Source organism: Ictalurus furcatus, chromosome 1 (genome assembly GCF_023375685.1).
Source record: "Ictalurus furcatus strain D&B chromosome 1, Billie_1.0, whole genome shotgun sequence".
NCBI lineage: Eukaryota > Metazoa > Chordata > Actinopteri > Siluriformes > Ictaluridae > Ictalurus > Ictalurus furcatus.
The window spans coordinates 26,490,757-26,505,926 of record NC_071255.1 but is presented as its reverse complement, the minus strand read 5'-3'; the positions used below and the strand labels follow the sequence as shown (position 1 = coordinate 26,505,926).

At 35.8% G+C, this 15,170-nt stretch overlaps 1 protein-coding gene across 1 annotated transcript; it reads left to right on the top strand.

The window, feature by feature from the left end:
• Positions 1-213: 213 nt before the first annotated feature.
• Positions 214-4,742, top strand: mrap2a (melanocortin 2 receptor accessory protein 2a). Its single transcript, XM_053628544.1, has 3 exons — positions 214-334; positions 638-737; positions 4,066-4,742. The coding sequence occupies exons 1-3, from the start codon at positions 214-216 to the stop codon at positions 4,502-4,504; spliced, it is 660 nt and encodes a 219-aa protein (XP_053484519.1). The 3' UTR covers positions 4,505-4,742.
• The last annotated feature ends 10,428 nt before the right edge of the window (positions 4,743-15,170 follow it).

Genomic DNA, 15,170 nt, shown 5'->3' with positions numbered 1-15,170 from the left:
GGACCAACATCCAGTATGCTGAAGAACTGCGTTTACGTTCTGTGTCAATCGCATCCCTTTAGCACAATCAGATGCATACAATCACAGACCATACTAACTGCACGTCCGAATTTATTGTACTCAGCTGACGGATTTGTATTCGTATTCGCTTAAAACTACAGGCCTGCGAACTAGACTCCTTCAGTCCTGCCCAGATATTGTACAGTTAGAGAGATGCCTATGTTGCAGCACCCAAACACTACTGCTGGCGTTTCGCACACAGATTATGAATGGAGGTACGAATACTACGATGACGAAGAGCCAGTTTCCTTCGAGGGACTCAAAGCACACAAATGTAAGTCATTCTTTTTTCTAACTGATTGCTAGATTTTTCTGATTAGGTCTTATCAGACCCAATGTCAGTCACCTGGCATCACATCTCTGAGAATTAATCAGTAGAAAGCTTGTGATTTCAATGTGTTACACAACCTCAATCTCAGAGCTCTATAAACAAATAGATGTGCACATTCAGACTGAGTCAAGCAATCAGATCCAACATGCATAGTGAATATTTAACAGCTCAAATAATGTGAGACTGAATTATATCACTTCTTAATGTTCACGTCATTGATGCTTAAATTCAATGTTTATGTTTCAGATTCCATTGTAATTGGCTTCTGGGTTGGTCTTGCGGTCTTTGTCATTTTTATGTTCTTTGTGCTCACTCTTCTGACCAAGACAGGAGCACCGCATCCAGAGTAAGTCACACCATTAGCACTTGGAAATGCTTGAACCAGCTCAATCTCAGGAGCATGCCTCATTGAAATGCATAGTACAGCAGTCAAGATTTTATAGGTAGGCAGCAAGTAGTCTACAGTTCCCCATTCATGTTAATATCCATCTTATACATAACTGTTTGTGCTGTGTACATCTACTTACCTCATTAATTGCTCTTGCTCAATGTCTATATGCATGTGTGCATGTATATATCTTGGCTGTTTGTCAGGTTCGGTTAAGTCAAGTAACAAATCTAAGCTATCCAGCAACTGAATGAAAACAACGCAGCGATCACACCTAATTAGAAAGACAATCTTCAGCAAAAACACAGCCTTATCTCCCAGCTGCAGAACTTTAAACATTTGAAATTTTTGTGTGATGCATGCATACATACATATGCAAACAGAGAACCTACGTTCATCAAACTTGCATAAAATGTAAAGTCTTGGTGGCCGAGAACCAAGCAAAGCAGGTAATTAAGGCTGTTCATTTATAATGGGAAAATAAATGGTTAATCATATAGCTTTGTTTATTTATTTAATTAAATCGCTCTTAAGCCATGACTCATCCTTTTATTGCCTAAGGTACATGCAATCCTTTAACATCCCTGGAATGCGTAAAAGAAGAATAAAAGGAACATGGTGGAGGCATGTGGTACAAGGTGGGGTTCACCCTGGGGTGCCAATCCATCACAGTGCACGATCACATACACATTCACACACCTGTTCATACACTATGTACACTTTAGACATGCCAATCAGCCTACCATGCATGTCTTTGGACCGGGGGAGGAAACCGGATTACCCGGCAGAAACCCCCACAGCACGGGGAGAACATGCAAGCTTGGCACACAGAGGGCAGCGGTGGGTCTCAAACCCTCAACCCCGGCAGTGTGAGGCTAACCACTAAACCACCGTGCACCACAAATTAAATCATTTTAAATTAAAAGGACTATGTACAGTATAAATGTTCAAGCACAGAATTTTATTTAAAATAAATATTTTGACATATAGTACACAAAGACATCCTTGACAATTGTGTGTTTCTAGAACGGTGGCACGCCCACATATTTTTGGCTATAAAGTCTATAAATGACTAAACAAAATCCCTTGAACCAAAGAATGAACACAACAAATTAACAATTAGATGATGTCTCAAGAATAGAGCGGTGTTAGATGTGCCTAAAGGACCCAGTAAATCCAAATGTTTGGAATGGATAAACCAAAGAATTATGTTGATAACGATAATGGTATTGGTCTGATACCTTTCTCATTTACTCATATTAGCACTTTTACAGCATTATCCAGAGTTTATGCCCTTATCCAGAGTGACTTGCAGAATACTTGCCTTTGGAGTCTCTATCAAAAACACATCCTCATGCTAGTTCACTAGGTCTGGGACTAAGAATAAGATCAAGAACATTTAGTAAAAGTCAGTCATTTTATATTATTGTCATTAATTAAAGAATAAATAAAGTACCAATAATAACAGCAGGAAGACAAAAGGATAATCCAAAAATCAAGGTTGAGAGAGAGATGGAACAAAGGTCATAGACAAAGTACCCAATCAAGTTAAACAGCTCAGACCTTACACAGACCACATGATTAAAGAGACTTTCAGAGGATTAAAAGGCTTTACAATAAGTCAAGCTACATTAACAGTTTATATAGGGAAAAATCAGGAAGTGACCCGGAAGTGGGTGTGATCAGTAGAGGTTGTGCAAGAACGCTGGAGATTGTGCCCTCAGCTGGCATGGAAGGGAAATGTCCAGAGTGCTTCTTTAAGTCATTATTTCGCTGCTTATTAATAGGTTTCCCCAGGACTGGTAAGAAGGAAATAGCATTAGCCTATAACAGTTTGATCATAACCTTTAAGAAGAGGTGTCAATGGTGTCTGAGAGCAGCATGTATAAACATATCTGTTATAGGACCTGCAATAACTGGGGATTAAAAAAAAGAATCAATCTCATTTAGTTACCCAGTTAGATTTTTATGGTCCAACATAAGTAGTTCTTTCGAGACCTCATCTTCTCATATGGCCAAAGGGAAGCAGTGGAAAGAAAGGAAGCAGGGGCTTCAACTGGCCTAGCATATGAGTGCAAGGCTCTGTTGTTTGACTGAACCTGTCAGAACCTGACACACTGCTTGTGTAGCCTTATTCTACAGCGGCCGAGAAGTGCAAAACAAAACACGAATCTGAAAACACATTAACAAATCCGAAAACACATTTCCAGTTTCATTTTTATTGAACATTTCTGCTGTACATTTCTGCTGAACATTTCTGCTGAACTAAACATTTCTGCTGAACATTTCTTCTGAACATTTCTGCTGAACTAAACATTTCTGCTGAACATTTCTGCTGGACATTTCTGCTGGACATTTCTGCTGGACATTTCTGCTGAACTAAACATTTCTGCTGAACTACACATTTCTGCTGAACATTTCTGCTGAACTAAACATTTCTGCTGAACATTTCTGCCGAACATTTCTGCTGAACTAAACATTTTTGCTGAACATTTCTGCTGAACATTTCTGCTGGACATTTCTGCTGAACTAAACATTTTTGCTGAACATTTCTGTCGAACATTTCTGCTGAACTAAACATTTCTGCTGAACATTTCTGCTGAACACGTCTACCAAACATTTCTGCTGAACATCATCTTTTTTCTTCTCTCCTCCCCTCCCTTTCCCAAATATTCCATTGAGAAGAAAAAAACCCCCAAAAAACAAAAACAAATTGAGCAACACACAGCAGTAAACATTCACAGGGTTTTTTTCTTTTTATACTAAAAAAAGGAAAACAAAATTAAAAGTAAACCCACCCCCGGCTCATCATGGCTACCCAATAACTATCGCCGGTTATATAGATATTGTAAGACCCAACAACAGGCACAAAAATTTAAGTGGGAAGTGTCTGTAACTCCATAAAGTATACGATAAAGGGATGCCATTTATAAAAAAAAAACAAAACTTGTCCGTACAACCCTTCATCGTATACCTTATTTTCTCGAGTTTTAGAAAAAACATCACATCCTTTAGCCACTGGGAGATAGCACAAAACACATTAACAAATCTGAAAACACATTAACAAATCAGACAAAACGGAAAAGGAAGGTATATTTTGCGAATTAATTACTTACTGCTGATTGGACGACACATTTGTCAATCAAGATATACAGGAAGTAAAAAATTGTATTTGTACTGGTCTTTTTCCAGTCTTCAACTGTTTAGTTTCAGTGAGTCTGTCCCATGATATGAACAATGAAATTTTTTTGTGACATAGCTAATCCCAATATAATTTCTCACACAGGAGTGCTGAACCATGTGAGGATTGTGTGCATCTGACTAGCTGTGTTGAGGAACTAGGCCGCCCTCGGGAGCCAGAGAATACCAGAGCTGGCTTACCTCGACCCCTACTGGAGGAGTCTCACTTTCTCTTTAACTGCTACATTAATGAAGAAGAGCAGGCAGGAGAGCGGTCATTAAGCCAAACCCACAGAGCTCACACACAATCAAGCAGCAGTGAGTCGAGCGGCCAGGTGAAAACCGGTCGCCTAATTAGCCAGAGTACACACCTGGAGATGATGGAAGATAATGAAGCAGCTTTTCTGGCTCATTTCAACATCCCAAACTTTGTGAACTCTGAACTCAGCTCCACACTGGGTGATGATGACTTACTGCTGGGTGAGCCACCCATAATAATGGAAAGTGAATCTCATTCACATAGTACCAGTCACATTAGAGACTAAACACTTGAACCCCAGAATTTTTCCAAAATGAACATGCAAAATTAGTCTGACTGGAACAAGCATGTAAGGATGCTAAATAAAGTGGCACATCTACTCCAAAAGACAGACTGAAGTCAATTACTGAACTTCTATCATTCATATTTACACAGAACTCAACATTTTCTGTGCCTCATAGCTGGCACTATGCAGATCTCTGTGGATTTTCCAATTCAGAGGTAGACTGAGGTACTGAAAGACTCTATGAAGTGCCTCTTGGTAAAATATCCTTTATCCTCGTCTGTCCAAACTCTCTCACAGTAGCTATGTTTCCCTCCAAGTTCTATGTGGAAACATCCATTGCAAAAACATTTGATGAAAAGGGGCAAAGGTTGAAAGAAATGACCAAATTTTGTTAAAGAAATTTTAGATTTGCTTGTGGTGAAAGGTTTTCACAGAAAAGGCTTGTTTAATTGTGATAATAACACAACAATTAAAACATGTAATAGCATTAAATGTAAGGGTTGTGTGTACAGTAAGCTTACCACCAATGTAAACTGTCATTTTTATACTGGATCAGAATATTGGCCTGTAGAATTTTGCCCTTATTCAGTGTATAAAAAACAACATGTGGTGTTTATTAGCTGAAACAATAGAACTCACCAAATATTATTAAATTGCTCACACATTCTGTTGGTACATTTTGTACTGAAAGTGTTTAATGGTATGATACAGACATTTACAGAAGCTTGCACCCCGTTAGGAATGAAGCCTGACAAATGTAATTAATATCAACAAGGCACTTGGTATGTTAGGTTGAGAGATTTTAAAGAGAGTTTCTTTATCATAACAAAAATGCTCAAATATTGGAAAAAATAACTCCAGTAACTATGCCAACCTCTTTCTATCCTCTCATCAGCTTTTGTCATATAATTTATTTTGCCATTTGGACTGAAACAAGTCTTTTGATCCTGCAGAAAGCTATTGTGTTTGAGTAGTCTTATTAAATTATTCACTTTTTGGTATTTCATAGTGAGAAATTCATATGTACTGAATTTTTACCCAGAATGTATCCTGTTGTGGGGAGCAATGGTTGGGAAACAGGCATGTAACCACCAGCAACATTCACCAGATATATACCAAATACATGTACTTTCAATACTTTCAATTACTATCTAATAAAACTGGTGGGGAAATAGGGATGAGTAATATGGCATTGGTAATTGTATCATAATATGTTTTTCTCAAACATATTGTTGAACTGTTATTAGAAGTTGAAACCAATTATAGAGAACATAAAAACAATGTTCATGTACATCAAACTGTATAGTAACAAGTAGCACATTAAATATTTTTACATTATGCCATTATCTAATTTATTATCTAACTTGCAGTATACTGATTTTTTGTTGCTGGTTACGTAGCCTATTTTTGTAAACACTAAATAAAAATGATTAATCTCATTGTATTTCATTAAGCAGTTTTCAGTGTTGCACTATCACTTTGTTGGTATATCATACATACTGTATGTATTGCGAAAATGGGCCTCATTTATCAGTCTTTCAAGTTGTGTGTAAATGTTTGCGTGAGCCAAATCCTGAGCTAAAAATTTCCACCAGATTTACTAAAGTTTCTGAAATGCTGATTTTCATTGTACTCGTATGTAGATGTTGATCATCCATGAAGTGTAATGCTCATTCCTGAATCTTCTTTCATAAAATGTTATAAATAATCCAAAGCTTGTTTGTTAAAAAATAATGAAAGGAAACAGTTTTATTTAACTTTTGCTTAGCATTTTAAATGATTTCAAAAATTCACAAGACACAGTCACATGATCAAAATGGGAAGAAAAAGGGAAAGTGAAAAACAGTGCATTAAAATGAGGACAGCAATGTCCAAGTGGATAAACAGAGATTGGTAAGCTTAACCTATAATTTTTATGACTGTAGGTTTTGAAGTTAATCAACATTTAACGTTGTTGCATGAGAGGACAAAGTAATTAACGTTAATATCAGTTCATTTCTGAGTGTCTCTGTCGTTCAAAAAAAAAGTTGCGGTATGTTTATGTAAATGGGCATTTGATTTACATTCGGGAGAAACAGGAGATTGTTAAAATTGAGCCACCAAACACAGCTTAGTTTTCACCTCATCCTCTGTTAATGCAGACGAGCACGTTATGTCTTGCAGCGCGCAGTCAAACATGATATCAGAAACCACTGGATGTGGTGTGAGTAAATTATTACCTCATCCAGATGTAGTGGTTGCATGAAATAATTAGATAATAAAGAAAATGACAACACATTTAACTGCAATTCTTGATTTGTTTTTGAAAATATACTTTATGTACTTTCACTACTACTTTGTGTCATTTAAATTGGGTTATGAATTGTATATTTGTTACACTTTGAAGCAGTTTGAAACGTGTTTATATAAAAAGGAAAACATTTATGCTTCCGTTATAGGCGCAAATATATCAGCTTCACATGACTATTTTAAAAAAAAATAGTTGGAATGACTCCAAAGGCCATAAACATGTCTATGGATTTTTAAATTTTTTTATTTGTAAACATGGCATTCCAGCATAAGAAGCTTATCCCATCTGTGAAACATGGTGGTGGTAGTATCATGGTTTGGGCCTGTTTTCCTTCATCTGGTTCAGGATGACTTGCCATCACTGAAGGAACAATGAATTCTGAATTATACCAGCGAATTCTAAAGGAAAATGTCAGGACATCTGTCCATGAACTGAATCTCAGGAGAAAGTGGGTCATGCAGCAAGACAACGACCCTAAGCACACAAATCATTCTACCAAAGAAAGTTTAAAGAAGAATAAAGTTAATGTTTTGGAATGGCCAGAACCAAAGTCAAAGTCCTGATATTAATTTAATAGAAATGTTGTGGAAGAAACTGAAGCAATCAGTTCATGTGAGGAAACCCACCAACATCCCAGAGTTGAAGCTGTTCTGTACTGAGGAATGGGCTAAAATTCCTCTAAGCCAATGTGCAGGACTGATTAACAGTTACCAGAAATGTTTAGTTGCAGTTATTGCTGCACAAGGGGGTCACACCAGATACTGAAAGCAAAGGTTCACATACTTTTCCCACTCACAGATATGGAATATTATATAATTTTCCTCAAGTATAATATTTTTGTCTCATTTGTTTAATTGGGTTATTTTTTATCTACTTTTAGGACTTTCAAGCACCACTTGTATCTTTTATTTTCTGAGCCTTACCAAAGGGGACCATGACAGAGAGAAATAGTTGGTATATATTGTAACCTTAGTTTTGACAGGTATAGGTCAAAGGTCAAAAAGATACACATTCTAACTCTCTATATCTAGATCAAAGGTCATGATCATAAAAATATTTATAGTTATGTTAAATCTGGATCACATCCATTCGTTACCATACATGGTGCGGCCATGTGTTTTCCACCCCACACACGTTGCACACATGTTCTTTCTAACACTCTGTGGTAGGTCATAAAAATATATATATAGTTATGTTAAATCTGGTTCACATCCATTCGTGACAGAAACGTTACCATACATTGTACGGCCATGTGTTTTCCACCCCACACACGTTGCACACATGTTCTTTCTAACACTCTGTGGTAGGTCATAAAAATATATATAGTTATGTTAAATCTGGATCACATCCATTCGTGACACAAACGTTACCATACCTGGTACGGCCATATGTATTCCAGACACCCCACACAAGTTGCACACACGTTCTTTCTTTTCACATAGAATATGAAACTCTCTGAGGTAGGTCATAAAAATATATATAGTTATGTTAAATCGGGTTCCCATCTATTCCTGACACAAACGTTACTAGTTATGTTAAATCGGGTTCCCATCCATTCCTGACACAAATGTTACTATACATGGTACAGCCATGTGTATTACACATCCAAACAAAAATATGACACACACAAACGCACTTTATTTTCACATTATTTAAAAGGAATTTAAGTGTTATGTACTAAATTACCATAATTATGAACACAAGTTGTTAAGTTGACAATCATTTTTAAAATTACGTTTCTCCATTTAGATTGTCTGCAGTAGAATGCAGTCTTTTAAACCAGGAAAAATGACTGCCTTTAAGTTTTATAACAATAGTAAGTAAAATCCAGCGTGATTTACATTACAAATCTCATACGTAACATCTCTGCAGGATTTATAGACGTTAAAGCACTGAATGAAATGAGCAATATAGACAAAAAATAAACACTCTGTGTCTACTACTTTTATCTCTCTCATAGAACTATCCACAGTCCAAAGGCTGTGGAGCTAGAAGGCTACGTGTGCGAATGACAAAAGATTTTAAAAAATAAAATAAAAAATGTATCAATACATGAAATTGGATTACACAATGTAGTTGAGGTTTACATGAATAAGCAGAAATGTAATCATGCTTATCTTTCCTATAGCACAAATGAAAAGCCCTCTCTAGATGAACAGATTTGTCAAATGAAACTTTTTCCTTCTTATCCACTGCTACGGTAAACTAAAGTGTAGATATTCAAATTACACTGCTAAATATGACTAGCATTAGCTACGTGTACTAGTGCAAAATAGTCCATCAAATGTATTAGCAGGTGTAGCCTATACACGAGTCCACTATTGGTCATATCACAATTGAGAACATGCCCCAAATTCATTGCTTTTGTAGAATTTAATTGTAAGTGAAATGATATTCAAATTGTAATGTCCTTAGTATTTGTTCAGTCTACAGATCCTCTAACACTGTTAAATGAATACATGTAAATGTACTACGACGTAAATTTTGTTTTAAATCAATTAACGCAGAAATTACACACAATATTAAGTTGATGTAATTATCAACATTATTATGTCAACACAACTCATCAAAATAATGTGTACAACTTTAAATATTTATTTATTTCAATAAATTAGAATTTTTATCTTGCAACCACACATTAAATTTAGATTGTGGGGGTTTGTTTTGTATAGCTACGCTGTTAGAAAATACATGATGGTTGAATGTGAAAATAAATGAGCAGAATGTAAGCTTGTGAAATAAATTAAACTTTATTGATTGCACTTTTGAGAAAATGGCATGACTTTGAATAAAAATGTACTGAAATAAATACTCTAAAACATTGATATACCCGAAGAAATGTAAAAAAAAAAAAAAAGAAAAAAAAAGAAAAAAAGAAAAAAAAAGTTTTTACATACCTTCTAAATAGGTCCCTTTAGGAGGTAAACGTTTTAAAGACGGTGTTTTATAAGAAACGCGCGTATTACATGCCTTCTAAACCTAACCCTTTAGGATGTAAAATGTTTAAAGTGCTGCTTAAAAGAATCGAGAGTTTTGTTTTACATTTATGAGCTCTGGTGACAGTGTCTGAAGTGTGTGTGTATGTGGGTGTGTGGGTGTGCGTGCGTGTGTGTGGGTGTGTTAGAGAGAGAGAGAGAGAGAGAGAGAGAGAGAGAGAGAGAGAGAGTCATGTGTTTCCTGGGGGTTTGCTGACCAGAATGCTTACAGTGTGTTTATGTTAATGAATTAAGGGACGAGTCGTGTGTTTCAGGGTTTAACGATCCCTACCAATGTGTACATTTGTGGTTTAAGTGAATCTTTGTTTCTGAAATTACTTCTGTGGTAATTATCAGTTTGTGTAACTAATCTATCAGAAAATACTAGACCTGGTGACTGAATGTGGTAGATGTATTAGAATTTTGGACATGTTATGCATGTGTAGCTCCCTATGTGTATGATCTATGTGTAATCCTTCTGTCAAGAAATGAACAGACTGAGGTTTGTGAAATAATTTAACTATTTATTGGCTACGTTGTTGAGAAAAACATTGTGATGTGTAAAACATTTCTACAGTCCTTCAAGGCTGTATGATGTCGTTGTTCTCTTTTACTGAAAGAAAGGTCAAAACCATCGGTGTTATTCGTTGTGGAGACTGAAGTGACAATATGTCTGAAGAAAATGAAAATATGTATTACATATCCTACCTTCTAACCAGGTTAATTTAAGGGTGAAAAAACCCTTTTTTAAAGACGGTGTTTTAAAAGAGTCGTGCATTTTGTTTAAACTATAAACAAGATTTCAGAAAATGGTACGCCAACGAGGATACTTACACAGAACTATCGCTAAATACATAAGCTTTTGTCTATGCTTTGACATCCCATGTCCCAGCAGTACATTTATGACCTCTGATGACCATGTGGGTGTGCGGGGGTGGGTGTGTGAGAGAGAGAGAGACACAGGTGTTCTTTTGGGGGTTTTGCTGACCAGAATTCTTACAAATGTGTTTGTTAACGAATTAAAGGGAATCGTGTGCCTCAGTGTTAAAATAATGGTTAAGACGTCGTAGTTAAAAAACAGAAGAAACTCTGCAACTATCTGTTACAATGTCTGCTCCGAGAAATCCTAATATCCTTAGAAGATTGCTGTGTATTCACCAACAAGAGGACCTGTTGAAATGAGAGAGGACCTGACTTTTGCTCCAAATTTTTTTTTTTAAAAACCAAGATGTTAGTTTGACAATTTATTAATGAAGGTAATGTAAATACGTTGTTGTTTAACCCTGAGCAGGGCGTCAACAACTCCAAAGCTCGTGTCTTAAGTCCAAGGGTTTAGTTAGGAGGTAGAAAAACATTTAAAGATGGTGTTTTAAAAGAGTCGTGCATTTTGTTTAAACTATAAACAAGATTTCAGAAAATGGTTCGCCAACGAGGATACTTACACAGAACTATCGCTAAATACATAAGCTTTTGTCTATGCTTTGACATCCCATGTCCCAGCAGTACAATTATGACCTCTGATTACCATGTGGGTGTGCGAGGGTGGGTGTGTGTGAGAGAGAGAGAGACACACAGCTGTTCTTTTGGGGTTTTGCTGACCAGAATTCTTACAAATGTGTTTGTTAACGAATTAAAGGGAGTCGTGTGTCAAAGTGTTAAAATAATGGTTAAGACGTTGTAGTTAAAACACAGAAGAAACTCTGCAACTATCTGTTGCAATGTCTGCTCCGAGAAATCCTAATACCCTTAGAAGATTGCTGTGTATTCAATAACAAGAGGACCTGTTGAAATGAGAGAGGACCTGACTTTTGCTCAAAAAAAAAACAAACAAAAAAAGCCAAGAGGTTAGATTGACAAATTATTAATGAAGGTAATGTAAAGACGTTGTTGTTTAACCCTGAGCAGGGCATCAACAACTCCAAAGGTAGTGTCTTAAGTCCGAGGGTTTAGTTAGGAGGTAGAAAAAACATTTAAAGATGGTGTTTTAAAAGAAACAAGTGTTTCATCCTTAATGGTAAAAAAGAAAAGTGTTTGTACTCCAATATGAAATAAAACGGTGGAGACACAGCGAGTACATTTCTGTTCCACAGTCTATAAGGATCCCCAAACTTCATGTAGTGTGGAAAAATATATACACCCTCCGTGACTATGTTACTTAAGGTTTAAACATTTTTATTTTGTGATGGCAGCAAGACAAAACGGTTGTGCATTTGGTATCTGGTGATTTTAGAATTAGGCCCCAAATGTCAAATATGTTGTGTGTATGGCTTCGTCAGGCAAAGATCACGATGGTATGGAAAGAGTATACAAGAGTAATTGGGGTGATCTAATGCTTAGGACTTGTACAGTACTTCAACTCGGGAACGTCCCACCATGGCGTTCAGAGAGACGTTATCTATGGTACACGTATATATAATATAGATCCGATCACCAGTCTGTCATTACCCAGTCCTGATCTGGGGGTTCGGGGGAGGGGGGGATTACAGTTCAGGCATATTTCCAACAGAACAGAATATTAGACATTTAGTGTAAACTAGTGAAAAAAAATAATAAAATCTCTGAAATATTTCAGTGAAAATAGTGGTCCATATTTAATGCATTATATTAGAAATGACAGTACAGTCTTTGTTGATCAGTTACCAACTCATACTTTATAATAATTTGTTTAGGAGCATCTGAATCTGGCAAATAACTTCTATTGCATTTAGGCATACAATAAAAGTTAATAAAAAAATTAGGAAGAAATGACTTGTGCACTACTGCTGCGGATATTAAGTCAAACCATTTTGTTCAAACTTCAGCATGACCCATAGAGAAGCAGAAACTTATGGCACCTTATGAATACCATGTGAAGGATTAAGTTGACTCGTCCCTTACAGTTACAAAGACGTGTCCTTGTGCAGGATCACCTTCACACCAGCATCGATCCCCTCTTATCCCATTTCAACGTATAAGAAAAGGCAAAAAGTAATATAAGATGTATAAGAATATATTTATAAAATATAACACATTATGAGGAAGAAATATAAAATATTATTTAACAAGGTCTGCCGTTCAGCCCTCTTAACTGTAAGAGCATCATCAGTATTGTACAGCAGTTGGGGAACAGTAGTTAGCTTTCAGATGTCAGATATAAAACAACTTTTTGAGTCACAGTGCCAAACTACTGGTATTATATTCGGATCCTTCTTTTTCAGCATGAAGGACTGGCATTTATTTAATAGACAGATGGTACAGCCATATACTTGGTCAGAGAATTTAGGAATTTCTTTGAGAAAGGTTCATTGTTTTTGTTCTTTTATCATAGCTTCAGTTTGTATACTTACTTTGGTTAGTGACTTAAACTGTTTTATTAGGTATTGACAGATTTCATTAACAGGGAACGATGATAGGTGAAGATTAAGCTGGTATGCGTGTACAAAATAAAACTGTCTATATGTATATTTGTCTGCTATGTATCTGTTTAAACACTGCTGTAATGGCGATATAAAGAGAGAGAGATACCCATTTACTAATTCATAGAACCCCTTTCCACCTTTTCAAGTTCGTTATACATTTTTCTTTTCAAGCATCGTGTTCAGACATTGCAAATCATCAGTCTGAAGGTTAAGGGTTACTTAGATTTTTGCTTCTTCAGCATCAAAAAAAAGTCTAAACATTAATCTTATTATTAAACTCAGAAACACTATAACTGTCTGGTTGTGATCATAATAAAAGGCAACGTGAAAGGTGACATAACTTCCTACATTCATACGTTATGTTATGTTACGTTATGTATTTTTTTAAAATTTGAATATGAAAATGAATCAAGACAGATCTAAATAAACAATAAAGTTCCAATGAACAGTAAATCTACATTTTCTCCTCCTCTAACTTGTTCAGTACTCGTAATACAGATTAAATACGTGTGTGACAGATGCTGTAAACTATGGATCTGATCCAATGTTATTTGGGAACAAAGATCAAGCTGAATTTTCTCAACATAAATGTTGTGTGTGTAGTTTGTTATCAGATTGTCTAGACGTACATCACACATCTGATAAACGAGATTTCCTCTCCCGTGCTGTAATGATGGCTGGAAACTAGGACTTAATGGCATATACTGTAGAAAGGTCATAGAGAACATAGAGAAATCTCATTGGGAATTAAGTCACCTTTCACGTTGCCTTTTATTATGATCACAACCAGACAGTTATAGTGTTTCTGAGTTTAATAATAAGATTAATGTTTAGACTTTTTTTTGATGCTGAAGAAGCAAAAATCTAAGTAACCCTTAACCTTCAGACTGATGATTTGCAATGTCTGAACACGATGCTTGAAAAGAAAAATGTATAACGAACTTGAAAAGGTGGAAAGGGGTTCTATGAATTAGTAAATGGGTATCTCTCTCTCTTTATATCGCCATTACAGCAGTGTTTAAACAGATACATAGCAGACAAATATACATATAGACAGTTTTATTTTGTACACGCATACCAGCTTAATCTTCACCTATCATCGTTCCCTGTTAATGAAATCTGTCAATACCTAATAAAACAGTTTAAGTCACTAACCAAAGTAAGTATACAAACTGAAGCTATGATAAAAGAACAAAAACAATGAACCTTTCTCAAAGAAATTCCTAAATTCTCTGACCAAGTATATGGCTGTACCATCTGTCTATTAAATAAATGCCAGTCCTTCATGCTGAAAAAGAAGGATCCGAATATAATACCAGTAGTTTGGCACTGTGACTCAAAAAGTTGTTTTATATCTGACATCTGAAAGCTAACTACTGTTCCCCAACTGCTGTACAATACTGATGATGCTCTTACAGTTAAGAGGGCTGAACGGCAGACCTTGTTAAATAATATTTTATATTTCTTCCTCATAATGTGTTATATTTTATAAATATATTCTTATACATCTTATATTACTTTTTGCCTTTTCTTATACGTTGAAATGGGATAAGAGGGGATCGATGCTGGTGTGAAGGTGATCCTGCACAAGGACACGTCTTTGTAACTGTAAGGGGCGAGTCAACTTAATCCTTCACATGGTATTCATAAGGTGCCATAAGTTTCTGCTTCTCTATGGGTCATGCTGAAGTTTGAACAAAATGGTTTGACTTAATATCCGCAGCAGTAGTGCACAAGTCATTTCTTCCTAATTTTTTTATTAACTTTTATTGTATGCCTAAATGCAATAGAAGTTATTTGCCAGATTCAGATGCTCCTAAACAAATTATTATAAAGTATGAGTTGGTAACTGATCAACAAAGACTGTACTGTCATTTCTAATATAATGCATTAAATATGGACCACTATTTTCACTGAAATATTTCAGAGATTTTATTATTTTTTTTCACTAGTTTACACTAAATGTCTAATATTCTGTTCTGTTGGAAATATGCCTGAACTGT

Coding starts and splice junctions, on each gene's coding strand:
- mrap2a (XM_053628544.1), top strand. CDS start 214: ATGCCTATGTTGCAGCACCCAAACACTACTGCTGGCGTTTCGCACACA. Junction 335..637: donor GGGACTCAAAGCACACAAAT/GTAAGTCATTCT, acceptor TTTATGTTTCAG/ATTCCATTGTAATTGGCTTC. Junction 738..4,065: donor ACAGGAGCACCGCATCCAGA/GTAAGTCACACC, acceptor TTTCTCACACAG/GAGTGCTGAACCATGTGAGG.